Source organism: Danio rerio, chromosome 14 (genome assembly GCF_052040795.2).
Source record: "Danio rerio strain M-AB ecotype USA chromosome 14, GRCz13ab, whole genome shotgun sequence".
Classification (NCBI taxonomy): Eukaryota; Metazoa; Chordata; class Actinopteri; order Cypriniformes; family Danionidae; genus Danio; species Danio rerio.
In genome coordinates, this window is record NC_141034.1 from 35,114,223 (window position 1) to 35,139,856 (window position 25,634).

Sequence of the window (25,634 nt, forward strand, 5' to 3'; positions counted from 1 at the left end):
CATTTATTTATTTTTTATTTACTAATCTGGAAAACATTCTAATGTTTTAAAATGTTCCCTGCGTGGTCCCCGATTTTCCTTCAGTTGAGCAATAAAGGCCTTGTCTTTACATTATAACAAATGAAATAAGCTTGAGTTATCATGCATTTGCAAATGCTCCATCATATAAATTTGTCTAGAAATTGTGCAATAGTGGAGGCTGTACAATTCGGGGAGCAAGAGAATACAATACTGTCTCTTAAATTTATGAGACCTGGGACAACTTTCCCAGTCTCTTGTGCCAAATGAGCAAGCTCTTTGAAACCTTAGTGGGGTTTCCTTTTCACAAGATCGAAGACACATTGTCATATAGGACTCTACAGAGACACTAATATATAACACTGCTTATAACACTGCTTGTAACGACATCAAGGGTTTCTTTCAAACACCACAGTTATTATCGGTTAATACTAGATACGTTAAAATGAAACCAAAATTGTACCACAAAGTGCTTTGTAAGGAAAGTCATGAGACATAAGAACACTTACATTTTACTTCACTCATGGCCATAAAAAAAATTCACGACATTTCCATCTGTAAAATAAAATCAAACAAACAAAATGCTATTTTAAAATGTAAATGTTTTAATAAGTTTAAGACTTGAGGCATATTATAAAGTGTGTAATAAATGGATATAGAGTGTGAATTTGTACTATATTGAGCCCCCGTTTAATCTAAAGTTATTTTAGCACAAAACTCAACTAGCGGAGGCTGTTAACAGAAGGTTAGCAGTATCATATGCCTCATTACAGACTGTTTTCATAACAAATATGACAGAAGCGCTTTTTTTTACATTCTGAAGTCAAAGAGATCTTAACAAAAGCCTTCAGGCCCCTCCGATTGTCCGGACTCAGGTCGTCATCACTTCATCTACAGCTGAATAGGGCTCTTGTTTTGGTAAAGGTCTTAGTATTTGGAAGAAAGTCAATTTTGAGTTTGTAAACTAAGACAATTTCTTTTTGCTTTGGATGTAGACGCATGTGATACTGCAGATTAGATCCTGCAGTGAAAGTGCAGCGGTCACACTTTACAGTAAGTTTCCATTGGTCAAAATAATGAATGAACAATACTTGGACAGCATCTATCCATCATAGTTTAACATTTACTTAACTTAATATTATTTACTGAGTTAAGAACTAACAATCAAAGGTGGCTCAGTGGTTAGCACTGTCGCCTCACAGCAAGAAGGTCGCTGGTTCAAGTCCCGGCTTTGTCAGTTGGCATATCTGTGTGGAGTTTGCATGTTCTCCTCTATAGGTGAATTGAATTAGCTAAATTGGCTGAAGTGTATGTGTGTGAATGAGTGTGTATGGGTGTTTTTCAGTTCTAGGTTGCAACTGGAAGGGCATCTGCTGTATAAAACATATGCTGGATAATTGGCGGCTCATTCCGTTGTGGCAACCTCTGATGAAAAAAGGAACTAACAGAAGGAAATTAAATGAATGAATGAACATTAGGCTAACAAAGATGAATAGATACTGTAATAACTGCATTGTTTTTTTTGTTCATGATATAATAACATTGACTTATTGAACTTTATTATAAAGTGTTACCAGTGATTCAGATCTGACACTTACAAATATATTATTATTTATTAATAATGTAAAATAAGGATTGAAAAATATTTTTTAAAAAGAGGGACAGTGCATCCAAATATGGAATGATGGAAATAATTCCAAATCAATCAGTTTTGTTGTTATTTTTGTGCACAAAAATAAGATATTTTCAAGAGCTGAAATCCAAAACATATAATTGAAGTAAATGGTTTACCTTCAGGTCAGATTACCAACATTTTTCAAAATATATGTTTATGTTTAGACAGTAAAAAAATTCAGAAGGTATTTTGAAGAATGTTGGTGAATAAACAGTCCTTAGAGTTTCATAGTATTGTTTTCTACAGAAGTTAATTTGAAGAACACCAGCCATTGACTTCCACATTAGGAAAAACATTATAGACTTCAACAGCTAAAACCAGGGTAATAACATACATATTATTAAAAATGAATATTTTCTTCAAAAATAATATTTAGTGTTTAACAAAATATTTTTGAAGAAATTATTTTTTTTAAATGTATGTTTTTATGGGCGTCACGGTGGCGCAGTGGGTAGCACGATCGCCTCACAGCAATGTCACTGGTTTGACCCCCAGCTAGGTCAGTTGGCTTTTCTGTGTGGAGTTTGTATGTTATCCTCATGTTTGCAAGGGTTTCCTCTGGGTGCTCCGGTTTCCCCTAGTCCAAAAACATGCGCTATAGGTGAATTGAATAAGCTAAATTGGCCGTGAGGTATATGTGTGTAAGAGTGTGTATGGGTGTTTCCCAGTGTTGGGTCACGTCTGGAAAGGCATCCGCTGCAAAAAACATATGCTGGATAAGTTGGCGACTACTAATTAATAAAGGGACTAAGCCAAAAAGAAAATGAATGTTTTTATGCTGTTGAAGTCCATAATATTTTTCCTAAGGTGGATGTCAATGGTTAGTGTCCTTCAAAACAGTTATTTTGTTTTCATACCAGCTTGTAAGTTGGAGTGTGATCAAATGACAGATTTTTCCTCACTTTCTTTAAAGAGTTGAGAGGAATGGTGAAATAACATAATAATATTTTACTTTATTCTTAATGTTTACTCTTCATTCCTACACTATTCTTTAATTACACGAGGAGAATGTAACAAATAGAACTGAATGTGATACAAGGTTTCTGCTTTTTTAATTAAGAGAGTTTGCTGACATGCCATATTTAACTCAAGATTGTGTCTGTATGTTAATTAGGGGCCAATTATTCCTCCAGTTTCAAGGGCAAAGATACTCTAATTAACATAACCATATTCATCATATTATATCTGCCAACATCAACAGAGTAAACAGCATCTAATATCGCAAGAAAGCGGAACACAATAATGCTCCATTTCATAAAGTGATAACACAACACAAATGTATACATTTCAATGCAGTATTGTTTCTTTTTAAAAAGCAAGAACAAGTGAAGTACGGCAGATATTTGTGTAGTATCAAATGCATTACTTATTTGCTCTATATGTGCTCTAAATAAGCACATTGCACACAAACACAATTTGTTTTGTAATCAAAGTACATTCTCCTTAATGGAGGCTGAACTGTAAACAAATACAAGCCTCTTTTACTTTGTCTCCAGCTGAACAAGCAGTCCATTCAGCTTTCTCACTCTTCTGGATTCCTCAAAAGTGCCAGTTACTGCATCATAAGTACTGAGGGCGACCCGGAGTGCAGTGAATGCTTCAAAAATAAGAGCCTCTGTCCAACAGGGAGAAGGGGACTGGTGTTCCTGTGACAACAGTGAATAACAGACTCTTGAAAAGACTTTGGGCACATAAAGTAACTGACCACAATTGCATGACGCAGCAATAATAATAATAAAAAAGTGTTTTATTATTATTTTACTACTGTAGAAAAGATGCAGGGTTCCACACAATGGACTATAGGCACAGCTAGAGTTTTTCAGCCAATGCTGAACTTCTGGTGAAAGCTTTATGTGACTATTTTCATATTACTTTCATATGGTTTCTTTTAAAGCATTGATGTTGTAATGTAATTCAAATATAATCAGTTAAATAGACTTAAGCATCCAAATAGTTGTTAAAGCGTAAAAAGAGATGAAAGATTGTTTAAACGCAGGCGCCATCATTAGTAGCAGGCTAGTGCAGAAACTAAATTGAAAATACTGGGGTAAAATTAATTTCCATATTTTTAAGACATGGTGTGGAAAATATAACTAAATTCAGTGCTTCTTGTTTGGTCTCATACTCACTTCATATCGTATCTCAGCCATTCAGTGAAGACCGCTGATCTTGTGAAGAATCAGATCTTAAATGTGGCGATTTTTTATGGGAAGACAACTAATAGGAAGCCCTGGGGCTAACTGACTGAAATGAAGAGTCAGTGTGCATATACCCCATTCATTCATGTTGTCGCAACACAAATCAATTAAGTTAACCTAACTAATTTATGTATTTATTTATGACTGAACATAAAACAAGTTGTCCCCAGAAATATTGTCAAGAATTGTTTTTTTTTCCAGCTTATTTGAAAAAAGTAGTTTATAAGCACCAGAAATATTTTTTGAGTAAATTTTTACAGTATATTTTAATTGGAAGAATCCTTAAAATTGTCTTCAGTGATCCTGGAACACAAAGCCAGGCTTATGTTGTTTGGGTATATTTGTGTCAATAATACATTGAGCCTAAATGATTGATCTTTATTTTAAGTCAAAAATCATTTGAGTGTTAAGAAAAGATCATTTTCTGTGGCGTCATTAAGAACATTTTATAGAGTAAATATATTACATTTTATTTTGTATTGCACAGTAAATAAATATATGACCAGTTAGTCCAGACAGCATATGTTTTTAGGTCATTGTAAATTATTCAACAAAGTTTATAATATTTTAACGTATTTTCATAAGTTACGCAAGCTGTTTTAAGTCATTTTAACATAATATAAATTTGAAGGACTCATAGGGTTTATTTGATTCAGCTTAAAAATTTTAATGTAAAAATGTATTTACAGTGTAGTAATATGCATTGCTAAGAACTAAATTTGGACAACTTTTTGAAAGGTATTTTTCTCTGTGTTAAGATTTTTTTTGTTAACCCTTAGTTTCCAGATTTTCGAATAGTTATTGGCCAAATTTTGCTCTATACTCAGAAATAAAGGTAAGAGAACTGTCACTGGGGTGGTACCTTTTCAAAAGGTACACATTTATACCTAAACAGTCCACATTGGTGCATCAAAGGTGTATATTAGTACCTAAAGTATTCAAGAAGTACATGTTTGTCATTTTTAGATGCTAGAATGTACCTTTGAGATAATAATAAGGACCCTTCAGTTAAAACTTGTGTCTTTTGTAAAGGTACCATCCCAGTGAAAACTCTCATACCTTTATTTCTGACAGTGTATCTTAACAACAGAAAACACAATTATTCAGCTTTCAGATTACAATTGACATATGACTCAGTAAAAATATTATAATATTATACTGAAAATAAGGCACATGTTAAAGAGATAGTCCAACCAAAATTTAAGGATTCTTATAATCTTCATCTGGTCTTTCCAAAACCTTATGAGTCTAGTTTTTTTCTACTGCCAACACAAACAAATTTATTTTAAAGAATGTTAAAATCAGTAATTGCTGCCCTCCATAGTAAGAAAAAAAAAGAAATATTATGTTATTAATATATAATTAATATAATATTAAGTCAATGGATACTGGTCTACAACATCCTTGATAAATGTAAAATACTATATCCTTTAAATCTATATTGTTTAGACTATAATTAATAGAAATGTAAAAATAAAATATTTATTAAAATAAAAACAATGACATAATCATACATAAATCTAAAACTATATGATTTAATACACTGGGTCAGCCTATATGCTTTAATTTTCACTAGTTGTTATTATTAAACCACACTGAACTGAACTGAACTTTAACTCTGAAAGCTAAACTGAAACTGTTTCAATTCACTGTAATCTTCTATGTGAAGCTGAATTGACACAATCTACGTTGTAAAAGCGCAACACAAATAAAGATGAATTGAATTCTTTCACTTAGTTTTTTTTAAGTTCAGCCACAAGGGGGCAACTTTGAAAAGTTACTTTGATATGGCTCTTTTTAAGATTCAATAGAAATACAATGTTTCTGACACTAAAGTATTGAAGAGACTTTTAAAAATACAATAAAACACAGGATAAAACTTGGAGATGATAAGTTCATTAAAAAGCATGTATACTGTATTCATATACATCATTACAACTGAGAATGCTCACATATCTAGTTATGAAAACAAGCCATTAAAAGCCCTCTAAAATATTGATAGGTAGTTCAGACAGAGAGAAGTGAGACATAACGCACTGACCACAATGTTACAAGCTGACAGCTGCACCTTCAGTCTGTAATACAAGGCAGTTTCACTTTAGTTCTGTCAATCACATTCATCAAACTGTATCACTTTCTACACCACCTTCCAGAACAACCGACTTTTGACATTTCCACATTTCACAACTAGAGCATTAAAAAGAAAATAAACAGCAAACAGGAGGTGTGCATGCTGTTCAACATCAGGGAAGGATGTCGCGAAAGATTATGATGGCCATAGACGCTAGAACCGCTAACTGGCATCACCCACTCGTTCCTGTCTAATGGCTGCATTCCGCCCACATCATGCTCTGATGAAATGCTGAAAAGGAAAAATCTATGCTGAGTAACACATCATAAAGTTGCACCTGCACCGGCCTACGTACGCTTTGCTGAAAGTCTGCAGCTGCATGGATGAGAGAGAGCCACAAGATACTGATCTCAAATTATATTCCAAGATATCATCTTCCCTCTGACATAAAACTTATTGCAAAAATACAGTTAACACCCACTCTGTCAGCATCCAGACAGGTTGATTGCTTACCAAATATAGCTTGGAGCATTAAAGATTGTGCTGTAACTGCACACGCTGATCTATAAATATTCTCTCTTAGATTCTCTCTCTTAATTTGCAACCAGCTGGGAAAAGCTTGGTAACAAACAGGTATTCATACGGACCAATCAGAGGCGAGACGGTGACCTCATCTGTTGCTTAATTTCAAGGGACCAGTGGAAAATTCCTACATTTACAAAGAACACATAAGAAAGAAAGAAAGAAAGAAAGAAGGATTAAAGACAACCAAACTGACAAAAAAAGAGAGACAGACAAATAACAGTCAAACCGACTGACAATAAGAAAAATAGACAGACAGACAGACAGGTCATTGGAGAAAAAGAAAAAACAATTGACAGTGACAGACAAACACAAAAAGAAAAATAGAAAGACTATCAGACAGGTGGACAGACAGACAAAACAGAAAGAAAGAAAGAAAGAAAGAATAATAGAAAGATAGAAAAGGAATTACAGACAGTCAAACAAACAGATAAACAAAAAGTAAATAGAAAAGAGAGACAAATAACAGTCAAACCAACAAAGACGAAACAAAAAGAAAGAAAGAAAGAATGACTGTCAGACAGACAAAAAGTATGAAATAAAGATAGAAAAAGAAAGAATTACAGACAGATAAACAAAAAGTAATTAGAAAAGAGAAACAGACAAACAACAGTCAAACCGGTAGACAAAAAAAGAAAAATTGACAGATAGACTGATCGATAGACAAAAAGAAAGAAAATTGACAGTGAGACAAAACAGTCACACAGACAGGTGGACAGACAGACAAAAGAAAGAAAGAACAAACGAAAAAACGAAAGAAAAAAGAAAGAAGGAAAGACTGAGACAGACAGGTGGACAGACAGACAAACAACAGAAAGAAAGAAAGAAAGAAAGAAAACATCGTCCGACAGACAGACGGACAGACAGACAAAAGAAAAACAGCCAAACAGGCAGATAAACAAAAAGTAAATAGAAAAGAGAGGCACTCAAACAGACAGATTGAGACAAAAAAAGAAAGACAGATAGACAAAGACAAAAAGAAAGAAAGAATGCCAGACAGTATGACAGATATAGACAAACCTACGAAAGAAAGAATAACAGACCAACAAAAAGAAAGAAAACTGATAGACAAAAAGAAAGAATGAACTACAGACAGCCAAACAGACAGATAAACAAAAAGTAAATAGAAACAACAGTCAAACTGACCGACAAAAAAAAAAGAAAAATTGACAGACAAAACTATAGACAAAAAGAAAGATGGGTGGATAAATAAAGACATTGTCAGACAGACAGGTGGACAGATAAAGAAAGATAGACAGATTGTCAGACAGACAAGTGGATAAAGATATACAAATCGTCACACAGACAGGTGGATAGAGAAAGAAATATAGACAAATTGCCAGAGAGACAGGTGGATAGATAAAAAATAAAAGTTGTTAGACAGACAGGTGGATAAAGATAGACAGATTGCCAAAGAAACAGGTGAATAGATAAATAGAGATTGCCAGACAGGCAGGTGGATATAAAAAGAAAGACAAACAAACAGACAGACAGACAGACAGACAGACAGACAGGTGGATAGATAAATAAAGATATACAGATTGTCAGACAGACAAGTGGATAAAGAAAGAAAAACTGACAGACAAAAAGAATGATAAAAATATAGACAAACAGACAGATTTGCACCAATACATTAGTTTTATTCATTGTTTCATATCTTCTGCTGTATCATGTAGTCCCTGACTTTCATTTAGATTTATAAAATAAATGTAGTGAATCTTAAACCACCTAAAAAATTATACACAGTAAAAACAATAATACCAGCATGCCCTTTGAAGAACATGCGTAATTTAAATGAATTAAACTGGGACCTTCACTACCATCACTGAGAGCTCGGATGTGAGGAGATTCATTCAGTTCCTGCTCTTCCTGTCCTCCGTGTGGCGCTGGACTCCTTCATCCGAGCCGTTTACATGTGTGACTTTCTTGCGCTTCTTTGTCTGCAGAGCCACATGAAAACAAAACAAAAGATTAAATGATTACGGGCCACAGGGACTTGTCATTTAACAAGATTTTCTTTTATAAAATATTAAATTAAAGCTGAGGAATTCAAACTGAGGAAGGAGGAGAGAAAACTCTGAGGTTCAGAGGTACTCAAGAAGAAAGACTCACAGTTTTAGCAGGCAGAGCCTGAGCACTGTTTTCCTCTGACGTAGCAGCACGAGACTCCACTGAATGAAGCTGCTTGAGGCGAGCTTTCTCAAGATGATCAATCTGACTCTGAAGAGCCTCTGGAAGACATTACAAACACATACAGTGTGGAGTTCAAAATGAGAGAACAACCTACAGTTTTCTACATTTTGAAGTGACTGCTTTTTTTACTGCAATTTTTGAAGCATTCTTCATGGGTTGCATATGTGACCACAACATACTGTAAATCGACCACTAACTAAGTCATTTGTGTAAATGTTTTTAAAATTGGGGTTTATACATTAAATGAAAGCTGAATAAATAAGCCTTTATATTGGTGTATACTTTGGCATAAGACAATACTTGAGCAAAACACCATTTCAAAATCTGAAAACCTAAAATAATCTACATTTTGAGAAAATTGCCTTTAAAGTTTGTAAATAAAGTACTTACTAATCAAAAATTGAGTTTTGATATATTTAAGGTTGGAAATTTATTAATACTACTAATACTATTAATACTAATGCAACACATGATTTGTTTTATGTTTCAGGGTCACGTATATTTTGAAGCACATTAAACTTTAAAAAGACCACTGATCCAAATGAGAGAATGTTATTAGTGTTATTCTGACACCTTGCTGTAATTTTCTTAATTATCTGACAAACCCTATTTGAAGGGATAGTTCGCTAAGAATAAAGATTGGAAACAATTGGTTGATTGTCGATTGGTAACAATTGACAGTCATAGTAAAAAAAAAAAAAAAGTCAATGGTTACCAGTTTCCAACATTCTTAATAAATAAATAAATAAATAAAAACTGTGTTGGAACACGTCAATAGTGAGTAAATAAATGATGACATAATTTTCATCTTTGAGTGAACAATCCCTTTAACTAGCAGTCTAACATTCCAGGTTTTTTCTGACTTTGCAAGATGGTGAGCAATTTTAAAGTGATCGAAACTCTTTGACAGCAGGTTACCCAGATGAAGATTGGATCAAGATCACACTAGAGGCTCAATGGTTTCTAGAATCTGCTGTTTGGAGAAATAAAATTAAAATATAAAGCCAGTTCCTATAATGCCACTGGTGGTGCTTTAGCAAGGCTGAACAAATATCAAGTATAAGCAGTTTCCCTTTGTAAGAATGTTATAAAAGAAATACTTCAAAAATTGTAGTTTTAATCTTTCTTTGTGCTACAATAGATGCAGTTATCTAATAAAGATCACAGGGTTTTCTACCAAATAAAGAGGTTTTGGTGAGGTGCCTCTGTTATTTTGTAAAACACTATAATACCAGTATGATATAGCCAGAACTACAGTACAATTCCTTCAAATGTTGAATGATAAAGATTACATTATTTCTGCAAAAAAAGTGTTTATCAATTGATTTTGATCTACACTGTAAAAACAAATGTTTGGCAATTTAAATTATACATTATTTTATGTAGAAATATGAAGTTTTTTTGGAGGTTCATTCTCCTGTGGTGACCCCTGATTAATAAAGGGATTAAGCTGAAAAGAAAATGAATGAATGATAAAGGTATTATTTGGATTGTACATGCAATAGCACCTAATAGCGCAGAATCAACACCAGCTAGAAGTGATCTGACAGAAGTAAAAGCCCCATCATTCATACCTGTAAACACAAAAGAAACAACCTTTACTTGCATTTTTTTTTTTACTGTCGACTAAACAGAAACTACTTGCTTTAAATACAAACAAAAACTCACAATGAACGATGCAAACAATAAAAGACTCTCTAGCCTTGAGCAGTTCACGAGCAGATTCCTGTAAATTCTGAGGCTGAAAGAGGAATTTCAACACCCCTCGTTCATCACACAGGTCTACAAGCTCTGAAACAAACACAGACACACATACACACACACAGATCTGGATGTATAACCTTCAAGGGTATAGTTTCAAACACGTGTCAAAACTGTCACACAATACATGCTTATTGTCTCTTTACAGTGTTTGAGCATGCACTGAAGCATGGACTCATTAGAGTGAAGAGCAGTGTTAATGACAGTAGTAATTAGTACTCCATTAGTCATGGGCTGTTCCAGGTAATGTCTTCACAGATGTAATTGGACACTGCTGGAGGAGTATGTGCTGAGAGAGAGTGTGAAATATTAACGCTGGTGAACCATGACCTCCTGGACCAAGGTCAGGCTGGGTTTAAGGGCTAGGTTTGGCTCAACTGACCTCCTCTGACCTGAGATCTCTGAAGTATGTGAAGTACAGCCAGCTTGACTTCAGCATTTTTAGTTACTGTTACAGAAATAGAAGAATTACTATTTCTAATGTCCAATTAGAAGTCAGGGTAGTGCCATATTTAGGCTTTGAAATAACTAAAAAATAAAGCTGTGAGGGATAATGTACAGTACACAGAACTGTAGTGCTGATACAAACTGTTCTACTGACAAGAAAAAAATAAGTATGTTAAACCTCCACTGAGCTGTTGTGAACAATGTGTGCTATTGTGAAGACTGTTCCCTTATGAAAATTATCTTTGGCTTTATTAATATGTTATTTAGTATATTATCTATTATAGTATGTTATTTTGTTCACAGAATGATTGTATATGCACGGTTTTACAACAAATACTACAGTTAAACTAGTGTAACAAATTACATTGGTTACCAGTTTTGGCGGGTGAGGTGTAGTAAAACCAGCTTTTACAAAATAAATAAATAAAGCACAATTTTGTTATGGAATTAAACCAGTTACCACAAATCATCCGTTATTTAGCTACACTAGTTTACTGAAGAGTCTAAACAATCTCAAAAGACAAACCAAAAAAAAAAAAAAAAAAGATCTACTTGATACATTTATTATTATATTAAACAAAGACATAGTTAATATTCTTAAGGAATGGTTCATTTTATTAAGTGCAAGTCTGTTGCTCAATAAAAAACATCCATTAAGAAAATGAACCTTGGTTTTATTGTAGTAAAAGTGTTGTTTTCCCCGCAGTGATTGTAATTTTTTTTAAATTACAGTTTATTAAACCTTTATTTTGTTTAATGCAAGTCATTGGCAATTAAGTTTCTGCAAGAATCAAATTTCCTTGCGATTATTTATTGAAGTTTTCATCATGGTATACGGTAGTGTCACAATATTGACATAAGCTTCAAAAAAGATTACTTAAACAGGTTTAATAACTAAAAAGTTATAAAGTATAATAGGTAACAGTAAGTCTCATCAGTAAACGTGAATGCATTAGACGAACAGTGAAAACTATCCCTATTAAAGTTGATAAAAAAAATCTTATTACTTATTTAATAAAATGATTACATCTTTTGATTTTAATGCATTATTAGGCATTAACTAAGAAATTAGCATAATCTAAGATTTATTAAATAATTAATACATTATTAATAAATCATTTATTAGTAAATATTATATTAATATAGTATTAATAGTAATATGATAAATAAACACTGAACATGTTCTTCTTTATCATCATAACATATTAAATTATTGAATATCGACATATGTCTAATGGCATAGGCATTTTAAGAGTCTGAAAAAAAAAACATGAACATTAAAAACAAACTTAATACTAACGGCTCCTGACCCTATCTGAAATTGAGAAAATGGACTTCATTTTTTTGCTTTAAGGTCTTTTCACACCAAGAATGATATTCAAGATATTATCGTCTAAATTAACCAGCAAACGTTATTTTTTTATTGTTTTTTTCTAAACCTGTTTCCATTTTTTGGATTTATAAGTTTATTAAAGCAGACTCAGATTGGCTGCCAATGTTTCATCAGGAGGTTTTTTTTTTTACTTGTATCTTCCCCTAGCTACATATAGTTTCTTTGAGCTGTTGTATAGCTGCGGAGGACGCTATATTCTTTTAAATTCAGAACGATGTTTCAAAACGGTTTACAGTTCTCATTTGACCGATTGCTTTTAATTATCTACATATCCCTGATGTAAGAAAAAATGCCTGTACACACCTGACTCGGCCAGCCCGAACATCCTTTTTAGGTACTGCACGAGGATAACGACTGGACAGTTGGAGTTGAGCAGAAACTGTTCATTATCTAAATAGACAAACATCACATTGATATCAGTTTCTTGTCGTTAGCCTTACTATTAGAGTGAATAGCGATGAAAAGTCATTTACATCAATACAAAGACAACCATTGACAGTCAGACCTACAACACAGACTGCATTAAAGATATTGCTTTATCGTCAACTGTCATGTAAATACATGATTGTGATTCTTACCTCCGTGTCTGATGTAAATAAACATCGCGGCAGAGAAGAACTCGACACCAGTTTTGAAGATGTAGCCGTGCTGAAAAATTAGTGACGAGTAACTCTATCATCAAGACTGTGATGTCACAATCACACTAGCAATCAGTTTAAGATGAGCAAACAAAACGAAGACAAAGAAAGATCTGGAAAATGCAATACACAAACAAATACGGCCTAATGTGCATTTTTTCAAAAGAGATCTATTGAACATAACGAAACTAAAATTAAATGATGGTTTTACCATTATGTGTACCCACAAAACCATTGGAATTGCATACAAGGTGATTTTATGGATTTAGGTTGGGTTGCATCAAGTTCACATTAAGAAAGAAATCGAAATACTGAAAAAAATGACAAATAAATAAAAGTTATGAAAAATAAAGTTTTGAAAGAAGGTTCAGTTATTTTATTTTCTAGTTAGTCCCTTTTTTAATCAGGGGTCACCACAGCAGAATGAACCGCCAACTTATCCAGCATATGTTTAACGCAGCAGATGCCCTTCCAGCTGCAACCCATCACTGGGATACATCCATACACTCTCAATTACACACATACACTACAGACAATTTAGCCTACCTAATTTACCTATAGTGCATGTATTTGGACTGTGGGGGAAACCGGAACACCTGAAGGAAACCTACACCAACACGGGGAGAACATGCAAACTCTACACAGAAATGCCAACTCATCCAGCCTAGGCTCGAACCAGCGACCTTCTTGCTGTGAGGCGCAAAAGTGTGTTATATTTCTTCATATTAAAAGCTACTGATCATGCATTTGATTTCTGGTACTTATAAAATAACAGTAAGAAATCAAGATGCACTGAAAAAAAAAATTATGCCTGCAATGTTTTTGCAAAAAAATTATGTTGAATTTAAACAAACTAATTAAATTTAGTAATGTTCAACTTAATTTGTTTGTTTTAATTCAGCCCAAATGAATTGTTTACAACTACTTGACTTGAAAAATATAACAAATCCAAGGAATCATCTTTGAATATTTTTTTTCAGTGTGCATGTTTTAGGTCTTGTACAAAAAAGTTTTTTTTTTTTTGTTTTTTTTGTAGAAAATCATGGAAACTTTTAATGAAGTAAATTTTTATTTTGTTCACCATCAGTGTTAAAAAAAACTGGCGCTGCTTAATATCCCATTCTAGTTTTCAAAAACAAGCGGTAAGATTATGTAATTATATTATTTAAAAATTAACTAACAATTTTCACTAAGAAATAAATACAATTGAATTAAACGGCACAACTGATCTCAACTCTGATAATAATAATCAGCATATTATAGAGATAACTGTGGGATCAGTCATGTGACATTCAGCTTTGCCATTATAAAAAAATCATAAAATATGAACTGCATTTTAAACAGAAAGCAGTCAAAACAACATTTACAATATTACTGTATTTTTGATTAAATAAAGGTGAGCATATACCCTAAAACAGGTGCCCAAACTTGGTCCTTGAGGGACCACGTCCTGCAAAGTTTAGTTACAACCCCAATCAGACTCACCTGGGCTAGCTAATCAAGCTATTACTAAGCTTTCTAGAAACATCCGTGCAGCTGTGTTGAGGCAAGTTAGAGCTAAAATCTGCAAGACACTGGCCCTACAGGACTGAGATTGGGCACCCCTGCCCTAAAAGATTGAACCAATTATTGTACTGAAATTTTATAACCCTTTCTTCCTCTACATAATCTCTGTGCAAGATTTAAAACAATGCTAAAACGTGCAAAACAAAACTTGTACAGTATGGATGAGATGAGGATGGTATATAGACAAACTGTTTTATGAGCTCTGCGGCTCTTCAGTGTTTTCTTTATCAGAGCTGTCAGTCTGAGGAGCAGGACAGATCTCCGCTTCGGGACAGGCCTCGGGTTCGGGACAGGCCTCGGGTTCGGGACAGGCCTCGGGCTCGGGACAGGCCTCGGGCTCGGGACAGGCCTTGAGCTGGGAACAGGTCTCAGGTTGGGAACAGATTTCGGTTTGAGGACAGGCCTCGGGATCTGACGAGGCCTTAGATTCAGGACAGGCCTCAGGTTTGGAAATGGTGTCGCAAGAGGGCAAAACTTCACATACATCACAGGACGGCTCGGTGTAGTCCGGCTGAAAGGCTTCCTTCAGCTCTTTGGAGATGTGGATCCAGCTCTGAGAACAGGCTGAGAGGTTACAAGTCTGAAAAGCTCACATTGACCAAATAAATACAGCACAGAGACTTAATAGAGCAGATACCTCAACATTTCCATCATGCTTATGAAATAAATCCTGTAGGTTTATGCTAGGGTCAGGCACAACTGGAAGAGAGAGGATCTTTTTCCTGTTTATGAAGAAATTACATTACGTTTCATATATATTTGTACAGTAATGAGACAGCATAACTTAAGCAACCTAAATAACTTTTTATTTACTTAACTCTCAAACTTTAGAATTTATTTAATTATATGTCTGATAACATTTCTTTGCAATTTCAAATAGAAATTCTATCATCCAGAGAACGACAACTGGTAAGAAAAACAAACGTTTCAATTGATATGATGGAAAGTAACACTTATTGCAACAATTATTCATTTCTTAATTCTGAAGTAAACTATTGTGCTGTCTGAAAACATGGCACAAAAAGCTTTAAAACACTTAAGTTTATCCTTTTTCAGGATTATTTGATAAACATAAAATGGAAAAAGGCAGGGTTACAAATCTTTTTGTAATATTTAAAATGTATTTACTGGCAGTTTTGATCAATTTAACGAATTCTCTCAGCGTTAATTTCTTGTTTTCAAGGAAATGCAGCTCAACAGTTTTAAACATTGATAATAATCGGAAATCATTCTTGATTTCATCTGGCATTAATAACTACAATAATTATTTATACAATAATTGTTTTCTTAAATTTCAAATAATCCAAATCATAAAGTATTTTTTTTAATTTAGCATAAGCCATATGCTCTGACAATTTTAATTAGTAAATAAGATTAATTAGAAACTTCTCTTACATTTCACAATACACAACTGAATAAATGTAATATAAAGTGCAAAAAATTGCATAGTAATGTGTCATAAACATCCCTCACCTCTCACAGTACCACAATAAAAAACCCAGCATTGACAGCAGAACGACTGACAGAATAGCATACAACCAGCCTGGTCTGCTGCTGTTCCCTACGTAACAGATTAGCATGATTGAAAATACTAAGACAACAAATAAAAACAAATGTATCCACATGACTGTGGTTTTCCAATAGTACCTGTGCCACTCCACTCCACTGGGTCGCTCCAGTCACTCCAAAAATCGGAAGAACCGCAGGAATCAGCGACTGTGCTCCGGACTTGAAAAACATAGAGTTTGTTCTGAGAGACTGGAGACACACTGTATGACGTGTCCGTCACATTTAAAGACTGGGAGAAAAGGAGAGATACAGACAGTCAGTAGTGTAAATGCAAGAGGGTTATAAAATGATCATGTTTTATCTATTGTCCCACCTGGCTTGGGTCTTTCTGGTTGCGCACCATATAGACGATGCAGGTTTTACGGAGAGGTGCACTGCTGTTCCAGTATAGTGAAAGTGTGTCGCTGTGCTCGTTCCACATCACTGAGAGGTTATATGGTGGGTTTAGCAGCACTAAACAAAATATGATGCACAAAAGAGGCTGATTTGTGTCTGATAATTAATAACAGACACATTAAGGGAGGCATATTTGATTATAGCCTGGTGTGTGCATTATTAGCTGTTACTCTATGGTAGGGAATACATTATTATGAGCTATTAGATATGCCTGTGTCATTAAAAAACACAGATTTGATAATCTAACATGTCAAAACTGGCAAAAAATTGGTAAAAAAGTGCATTGCAAGAACAAAATTTGTTTTAACTCATCTATAACTTGGCATACATCCACAGAATAAGCAGGATAAACAGCAGCTTGCCACTTGTCAAAGGATTTAAAATGCCTTTCAATTTAAAGGTCCCGTGAAGTGATTTGACTGAAACATGAAGACAGGGCAAGACATATAGCAGCTCCTCCCCTTTAAAAAAAACAGCCAATATCATTTGAAGGGTGGGACATGTCAGATGAGAGAGAATTTAAGATTCAATAAGAAACTGAAGCATTAAGTAAAAAAATACAAATAAATAAATAATAACAAACAAATTTTTTATTATTTCACAGGAAATTTAAAGGATTAAAAAATCCTTTAACGGACAACAATCCTTGAATACCCTTGAATCCCCCCTTGAATTTGTTTTCATTTTTGGCTGTTGTTAGCGGCAAAGTAATTTGAAAAAGCTGACTCATATTATCGGAAAATAATTGCACATCCTATAATAGTATTCAGCCAATTAATATAGTGCATTTAACAGCTCTGTGGTATAAAAATATTATAATACATGATAATACATGATTGTAATGGGGTGATGAGGACCATGGGATGATTAAATACTACATGGTCACTTATCAAATAAATAATAATGCTGACTGAAAAGAATAACATTGTGGCAAGTTAAGGGGTATTGGAAAACCACAGTCATGTGGATACATTTGTTTTTATTTGTTGTCTTAGTATTTTCAATCATGCTAATCTGTTACGTAGGGAACAGCAGCAGACCAGGCTGGTTGTATGCTATTCTGTCAGTCGTTCTGCTGTCAATGCTGGGTTTTTTATTGTGGTACTGTGAGAGGTGAGGGATGTTTATGACACATTACTATGCAATTTTTTGCACTTTATATTACATTTATTCAGTTGTGTATTGTGAAGGGGTAAAATGTAATGGATTAAATATTAATACAATCATGTATGAAAGTATGTAAAATGATCACTGTGCTGCTGCTACTACTGATAATAATAAACCGCTGCTGTCGAATAAAAAATGTTGTTAAGACTTTTTATTGTCTAAAAAGTGTCTTTTATTCACCAAGAAAGCTTTTATTTGCAAAAGCATGCAATTAGTAATATTGTAAAAAAATAATACAATGTAAAATATCCCTTTTTTGTAATGTATTTAAAAACTATCAATTTTGCTGCTCAAATTTTTTTTATATTATCCATGTTTAAAAAGGTTGATGCTGTTAAATATTTTGTTGAGTCTTAATCCTTGATCATAATCATATGGAGGACTTGCTTTTTCAGTTCAAAAGAAAAAAAAAAGAAATATTTTGTTTGTTGTACTGTAAACATCTTATTTTAAAACCGATTTAATGAACTATTTTGAATAAAATTTGAGATACTTTTGCTTCTGCACTCAACATCTGCTCACCCAACATTCTGAATCGAGCAAAGATGACTGAATTGTCACTTTGGTGAGCACTTTTTTGTTATGCATCCCTGAAGAACATAAGTATCAATTTAAGAGATAATTTTACTGATCCCAAACGTCTGAACAATCATGTAGAGTAACACGAATATGTTACTCTACATGTTATTTTTTAAAACACTGTAAATCAGTTCTTACCATTTCTTTCGAGGGAATCAAAAGTTTTTGAAATAGTGTGCTTTCCTTCAGTGTATATAGTAACAATAAACTTGTTAAACCTAAGATTTTGGTCTTTGAGAGGAATCCTGCAGCCAGTGTAATTTTGCTCCAATATGTATTTCGGGCAACCTCTATCTAAGCCATCATTCGCAAACCTGACAAAAGAAGAAGAACAGATTGTGTATATTATTACTCACTTATCACATCATTCATTTGAGCTAGAAGAGAACTGGTCTTCTGTGTAAGCTTGATTTCTTAATATGATTTTCCATTTCTGCAACCTATTGGAGTTTTTGCCACAGTCCCCATTGGCTTGTTTAGTTTAGGATCAAAATAGTTAAAGGGAGCCATGAGTAGTAACTATGCATTTGCATGCATATGCTTTTTAAACCATTCTTGATGAAACCACTGACCTCAAATATATGTACATTAAAGGACGGCTAAAAATCTTTACTATTCTACAGAAGATTGAAAGACCTATATCTTGCATGGCCTGAGGGTAATAACATCAAACTGATAACACTTGTACTTGTTTTCTAATAAATAAACTGGATAGGGACACTATCGTCTAGCTACAGCTGCTTTATAGCAAAATTGAGCTCATAAAGTCTATATCACTGATACTTTTCTTTAAAATAAAGTACAGCTGCTTTAAAATCAACTTTAATGTAAAGGGCACAACATTTCAACCCATAAGGATATCCATCATAATTAACTGAGACAAATGCATAAAGGAATGTGAGAGAAATGGTTGATGGGGACTCACATACTGCTGAAGGTGTAGTTCATTGTGGACAAGTTCCGTTGCCAGATGCACTCCACATAGTCCACGTTGATGATTTTACACTGCACACCTACACAGGGCAACATGCCAAGTTAATCATCTTACAATTCACAACGTGTCTACAAGTTATTACTTTTAATTTCTGAACAGTTTCCTGTAACACGCATCGAGAGAATGCTAATCAGAGTCAGGATCGCAAACCTCAAGTGAATCATCATAACCAACCAACACAAACAAATGTCATTCAATAGAGAAAAAACCCTGGAAATCCCCAATTAAACTAACTGAATTTATCTTTCAAACAATTTGTGTTTTAGAAAACTTCCAACATAAAATTGGAATTCATAAACAGCATTTTTTAAGATGAAAACTGCAATCCCAATCTTGAGGTGAATCCTAAAATGTTTGCATAATATTATAATAACCCCATTAACCACAGAAACACGGTTTAGAGCGATGGTGTGTATAATTATATACTTACTCAGAGCAGCAGCAGAACTGCATTGCTGAAAGCACAAAATTAAAAACAGCAGCCTAAAATACAGTCTGGATGTGTGAATGTAAGTCATGCTCTCTTCTGAGCGTCTGAGTGACAAATGACTGTGGTCTGAAACTACACAGGATGTTCATCACAACGGGTTTCCTTGACAACTTCCGGCTCTATATAAATATAGTGTATATATGCACAACTTGACCTTTTCATTTGTGAGGGAAAACCAGATTCAATAAATTGTAGAAAATATTTAATTAGCACTGTAATCTGTAATTTGACATTATTATTAATAATAATACATAATTAAAATAATATCTTAGTATGCACTTTTCACATTTTAACACAAATAACGTGTCAAAAGCAAGACAGCATTGCATAACAACTAGAGCAGCTTAATTGTTTCTGAAGAATTTTCTTATACCCGTTGTAGTGGATATATTGGGTTCTTGACAATCCAGCACAAATAGTCCCATTAAAAAGTTCACCCACAGTCCAAAATCTGACAGGGTTCAAACAAGTCCGACGGCTTTATCTAAAAACTTGGCAAAGTTCTGCGGTTCACCAGGCGCAAAAGGTCTCAAAGTTGTCAGATCCATTTCCCTCAACGTCTGAGGCAGGGTACTGTGATGAGGAGTTAAAAACACATGAACATTTGCAGTGAGCACATCAAATGTGACCATAATTACTGATCAAAATGGCTGAGAAAGGGAATGAGGAGTTCTCATTAGGCCTATAAAACAAACCTGCACGTGCAGTAGATGAGATGTGAATCGGCCTGCAGTTGCCTTGCAAGCTCCAGCTGATGATTGTCCATTAATTTATCATTGACCACCACGAGGAGAGGTTTATTTGCTCCGAGTGCTTCCAAACAGCTTCCTGCTCCTGAAGGGAAAGAATAGATTTTAAAGGGACAGTCACCCAAAACTGAACATTTCTTCATCATTTACTCACATATTTCATTGGTCAAGTTGAATACGAAAGAAGTAACCACTGACATTAATAGTATTTATACATAGTAAGTCAATGGTTATTGGTTTTTAACATTCTTCAAAATGTCTTCGTGTTTCTTACTTCTGTTAAACACAAAAGAACACTTGAGGCCAAGCAAATATTAAAACATTTTCATTTGTGGGTGAACTATCCATTTAGGAGGTAAAAATGATTACTAATACTGGTTTACCTGTTAGATGTTTATGTTCAGATTGTTTTTAGTCTTCTACAGGGAAATCTTGCAGCAGCTTTCTTTTGGTAGCTTTCATTGATTAAGAACTGCCCAGCTGACTGACATCTTAAGCAACCAATCAGTTTATTACGTTTGTTAACACAAACATCAGCAACTCTATCTAGCAATGTAGACGTAGTTAAGATAATCTACTGAAGTTTAAATCAAACATCTCAAGAAGAAAGGTGATTTATTTGACTTTAAATGTAACATTGCTGCTGGTGCCAGACAGAATAGTTCAGAAACAGCTGACCTGCTGATCTGTCTTTTGGACAGATAATAGAAAATGTGAGCAGCTCTTTTGTGAGTGAAACCTCTTAGTGAGGCCAATAGAGCAGGGCCAACATAAAAAGGTAAATGAGGCTCAAACAACCAGAAGACACACCTGCAATAGCGCAATAGTAGACTAGAAAGATATACAGCCAACAAATCATCTCACTATCGTGTCAGCATGGCCACAATAAAAGGAAATGCGAATCTGTGCTACAAAGAATTAAGTTGGAAATGAGGAAAAATGTGGGTCCATCATAGTGCAAGCAAGGTGTAGCCTAATGACATCATCAATGATATATGTGAAACTGGACCACAAAACTAGTCATAAGTGTCAAACTTTGAGATGTATACATTTCATGAAAGCTAAATAAATATGATTTCCACTGATTTATGGTTTGCTAGAATGGTATATTTGGGTAGTGAAAATCTGCAGTCTGGGGGTTCAGAACAATCTAAATACTGAGAAAATCCCTTTAAAATAGTCTAAACGATGTGCTTAGCAAGACATATTACTTATCAAAACCAAACTTCTGATATATTTATAGTAAAAAAACAAAAACAAATATATATTAACTGAGCATGATCTTTACTTAATATTTTAATGATCTTTGACATAAAAAAATTAATTAAAAAGTTTTTTTTAGCCATTGTCAAAATATACTAGTACAACTTAAAGGGCACCTATGATGAAAATCATCTTTTGGAAGCTGTTTGGACAGAACTGTGTGCAGGTATAGTGTGTCCACAGTCATATTGGAGTGATAGAAACACAATAAGTCTCTTTTTTTTTAATATCCTGACGTTAAAATAGGATCCAAATCCCTACCATTTTGAGGTCTACTGCAACGTGACATAGGAGTTTTAGCCAGGCAGCCCAAGGGTGTCTTTCCATTACAAAATAGTCACGTTTAAGATCTGATTTCCCTAAAAATCAGCAATTTTCATTGCCTGTTAGATATACGATATGAAGTGGGTTTCAGATCGGACAAGAAGCACTGCATTAAATCCTATTACCCCTGTCATGTCTTTAAAATATGACAGTTTATGATACCCCAGTACATTCAACTGGATTTCTGCACTAGTTTGTTGCTACTAATGGCGCTAGTGGTTACAACAGTCTTTCATATCGTTTTACGCTTAAACAACTAAATAAATGCTTAATTTATCATGCATTTATCATTGGCTTTAAAACTGTAGCTGTGAATAGAGCCCATTATAAATGAAGACACTTCAATCCTGGTTTATGGACGATAAATCAGGTTTATTTTGTGCAGTAACATAACGAATATCCATACAGCAGTGGATATTAACGTGTACCCTGTCACATTTGCCATGCAAAAACAGTGCAAAGTTAAATGGGCGCGTGTTTGTGTGCATGAACTTAAAATGATATTGTGTGTGACTCATCGAAGAAAGGTTTGAATTAACTCCACAACAAATACATCAAATAATCATTCTTACTCTTAATATTTCTTGCAAACGTTACATGAGATCTGCTTTCTTCATGTCTGTCACTGTGCTATTTATCTGACACAGTTGAGGCGGAGATTGAGGTACACTCCGACAGGCATTTGGGGGGGGGGGAGAACTAGCATTAAAGACACAGGCAACAAAAACAGCTGCAGTGTTTAGAGCAGAAATTGCCAATATTCTTAAAGGTATAATAAATAATCTGATGGGTGTTTTGAGCTGAAACCTTACAGACACACACAAAAAACGTATCTTAATTCTTGAAAAAGAGGTATAATATGTGCCTTTTAAATTTTTGTGCTAAATGGTCACATGTGTCTTTATGTATTTACATTTTAATGTTAAACATAAATAACATTTTTGGACTATTGACACTATATGTAAGCATTTTCTTGTCCAATATCACATACTTTATAATAATTTTAAATCATTCATAAACACATTTTGCAGTAAAACATTGCATTTAAAATTTCTGGGATTCACATTCGAAAAAATTTAATGAACTACTTATCTGATGGTGTTTTATTAATTTTCCTGCACCATTTTTAAATGCATTTTAATTTTGTCTGTGAGGTTTAACCCACCGGCGTGACTGATGACCAGGTCTGAGTGTCTCATGTCCTCGGCGATTGAGTCTTTGAACCGAAACACTTGAAGTTTAAGTCCTGGACAGCTTTCTGGATCAGGAACAACTGAACCTCTGCCAACCTGAAGATTCACGCCTGTGAACCCGCGCTGAATTAATGCCTAATCCAGAAACATGAAACCACTCGTTAAAGCGAGTCAGGATAAACCCATATTTAATTTAACACAGCACGGCTTATTTCTGAATTCGATACGTATTTGTGCAAGTCTGTTTTTCCTTTGCAGTTTTCACAATGAATATTATAAACGTTACCTTCACGGATTCATCGGAAGTCACGGTGTCTATCAGGTCATCAAAACTTGTTGTCCCTACGGTCACAAAAACGGTTTTCATTTCGACAGTTTCAGGGTGACAGATTTAGATTTACTAAATTTAACAAGCGTGAAAAGTGAAACTGTGAAGAAAACATAAACATGAAGAATCTCTTAACAGGTCACTCTTCAAAATAAAAGTCCAGCCGGAACTGATAGTCGTGTGTATGATTTTAACCGATTTTAACACAACATGGAGGCATATTTAAAGTCATTTGCTTGTCTTTTCAAATATATATTTGTGACTAAAATGAACTTTTCTATGTATACAGAAATTTAAGAACAATAATTAATTAAATGTCATATTCACATCTTACATTACACTTTATAAAAACATTAAAATTATATTCTGATTCATGAAAAAAGAAGCATATACATATTACAAAGCACAAAATATACCTAAGCAATGTGCTACAACATTATTACTAAAAAAACTTTGTTAAACCAATTTGTTATCCTGCAGTAGATTATTAGTAGTTATTGTCATTTTCCTGCAGTAGAAAATGACAATAAGTTTCTCAAATTATTATTGAAATGTATTTATAAATTATAAATTTGACGTATCTGTAAGACGTTTTGTTTGTTTGTTTTTCTTCTGTTTCGCTCAACAAACAAACAAATGACCAAAGAAGGGTCTCATGACCTTAAGGTTAACTTAAGGTTAAGGTTAAACCTTTCTCTAAATTTCAGGAGGTAAAATATTGACCCTGAAGCATGACCAAATGACCAGAGAAGAGTCTCATAAAGTTAACTTTCTCCAAATTTCAGGAGGGAGAATATAGACTATAATAATCATGCTGAGGGCAGCACAGTGGTAGAACGATGGTTCGAGCTCTGGCTGGGTCAGTTGGCATTTCTGTGTGGAGTTTGCATGTTCTCCCTGTGTTTGCATGGGTTTCCTCCAAAGACATGCGCTATGGATAAATTGAATAAGCTTAATTGGCTGTAGTGTATTAGTATGAATGTAAGAGTGTACGTGTTTTCTGGTTTTGGGTATCAGCTGGAAAGGCATCTGATGCGTAAACCATATGCAGTATAGGATGGTGGTTCATACCACTTTGGCGACCCCTGAATAATAAAGGGACTAAGCCGAAAAAAATGAATGAACAAATAATCATAAAGGAATAATAATCAAACCTCAAACTTGGATAAGTCAAGCGCCCAGCATTCTCAGACACACTTGTTGGTTTTCCAATGTGACTGCACTGAAAGCTCTCTTTCATTATCTTTTATTCATGTTGTCATTGACTCATCTTTATTTCGCACTATAAGTCTTTTATGCGATCTTTATGCAACTTTGATTAATGATGCTCATGAGTATTATTTTTCTTGACTATTATTGCGATAATTAATATCAGCTGTGTGTACCAGCAATAAACAGTTGTAATACTTGATTGGTGTATGGACCATTTTTGGTGTTTTTTCTCTTAACATCAAATTGATCCCATTTCAAAATGAAACTTAAACATTACATTTAAAATATCTGCAAATTCATTTAATTAACGTGATGTAACAATCCACTGATACAAGCGCTCAAAATAATTAACAACTGTTGCATTACTCTGGATGCATAGCTTTATGGAAACTGATGTACAATATTACAAGTTTAGATGATCAAAGTTTCAGGATAGAACAAATGACATCAGTTACCACAGAAGATGACCCAACTGGACTACATTATAGATTTCATCCTTATTCCATATATATGGTTTCTTTGGTCCATGTACCACTTTTTACAATGTTTACATACTTGACATTACTGTATGCAAGAAAGTTCAAAATATGCTACGTAAATATATTAAATATTATGTTATATATTTGACCTACATTCCATTTCCCAAGAGTCAGGTTCTGTGCCCGATGATTGGGTTGTCATGGTCCAAACCTTCGATCACCACTTGTTCCACAATGCAGAATTTCAAAGCACAGCCTTGGGCTGGAGGGGTCCAGTTTGGGGACCACAGGATTTCCTGTTTTTCGCAGACGATGTTGTTCTACTGGCTTCATCGAATATGGACCTTTA

At 34.1% G+C, this 25,634-nt stretch overlaps 3 protein-coding genes across 9 annotated transcripts; all 3 read right to left on the reverse strand.

The window, feature by feature from the left end:
• Nucleotides 1-517: 517 nt before the first annotated feature.
• si:ch211-191o15.6 lies at nucleotides 518-13,032 on the reverse strand. Of its 6 annotated transcripts, XR_015507608.1 has the most exons (8): nucleotides 12,917-13,032; nucleotides 12,642-12,728; nucleotides 10,406-10,528; nucleotides 10,246-10,311; nucleotides 8,657-8,775; nucleotides 8,365-8,484; nucleotides 3,179-3,339; nucleotides 518-573 (listed from the first exon to the last, which is right to left on the reverse strand). XR_015507608.1 is itself a non-coding variant. In XM_087281712.1 (7 exons), the coding sequence occupies exons 1-6, from the start codon at nucleotides 12,939-12,941 to the stop codon at nucleotides 8,398-8,400; spliced, it is 507 nt and encodes a 168-aa protein (XP_087137838.1). In that variant the 5' UTR covers nucleotides 12,942-13,032; the 3' UTR covers nucleotides 2,416-3,339; nucleotides 8,365-8,397. The 6 variants fall into 6 exon arrangements, 5 of the variants coding, with proteins under 5 accessions (XP_087137838.1, XP_087137839.1, XP_087137840.1 ...); XM_087281712.1 differs by lacking the exon at nucleotides 518-573 and having other exon boundaries at nucleotides 2,416-3,339; XM_087281713.1 differs by lacking the exons at nucleotides 518-573; nucleotides 3,179-3,339 and adding an exon at nucleotides 5,728-6,253.
• A 994-nt stretch (nucleotides 13,033-14,026) lies between these two features.
• il2rgb (interleukin 2 receptor, gamma b) lies at nucleotides 14,027-19,796 on the reverse strand. Of its 2 annotated transcripts, none has more exons than XM_087279956.1 (8): nucleotides 19,678-19,796; nucleotides 19,179-19,266; nucleotides 18,392-18,567; nucleotides 16,425-16,564; nucleotides 16,190-16,340; nucleotides 16,016-16,103; nucleotides 15,180-15,264; nucleotides 14,027-15,095 (listed from the first exon to the last, which is right to left on the reverse strand). In XM_087279956.1, the coding sequence occupies exons 1-8, from the start codon at nucleotides 19,763-19,765 to the stop codon at nucleotides 14,736-14,738; spliced, it is 1,176 nt and encodes a 391-aa protein (XP_087136082.1). In that variant the 5' UTR covers nucleotides 19,766-19,796; the 3' UTR covers nucleotides 14,027-14,735. The 2 variants fall into 2 exon arrangements, with proteins under 2 accessions (XP_087136082.1, NP_001116522.1); NM_001123050.1 differs by having other exon boundaries at nucleotides 14,736-15,095; nucleotides 19,696-19,765.
• Nucleotides 19,797-19,922: 126 nt separating this feature from the next.
• Nucleotides 19,923-23,723, reverse strand: zgc:92907. The gene is made up of 4 exons (NM_001002460.2): nucleotides 23,553-23,723; nucleotides 23,239-23,401; nucleotides 20,433-20,571; nucleotides 19,923-20,310 (listed from the first exon to the last, which is right to left on the reverse strand). Exons 1-4 carry the CDS (start codon nucleotides 23,631-23,633, stop codon nucleotides 20,199-20,201), a joined length of 495 nt encoding a protein of 164 aa, NP_001002460.2. The 5' UTR covers nucleotides 23,634-23,723; the 3' UTR covers nucleotides 19,923-20,198.
• Nucleotides 23,724-25,634: the final 1,911 nt, after the last annotated feature.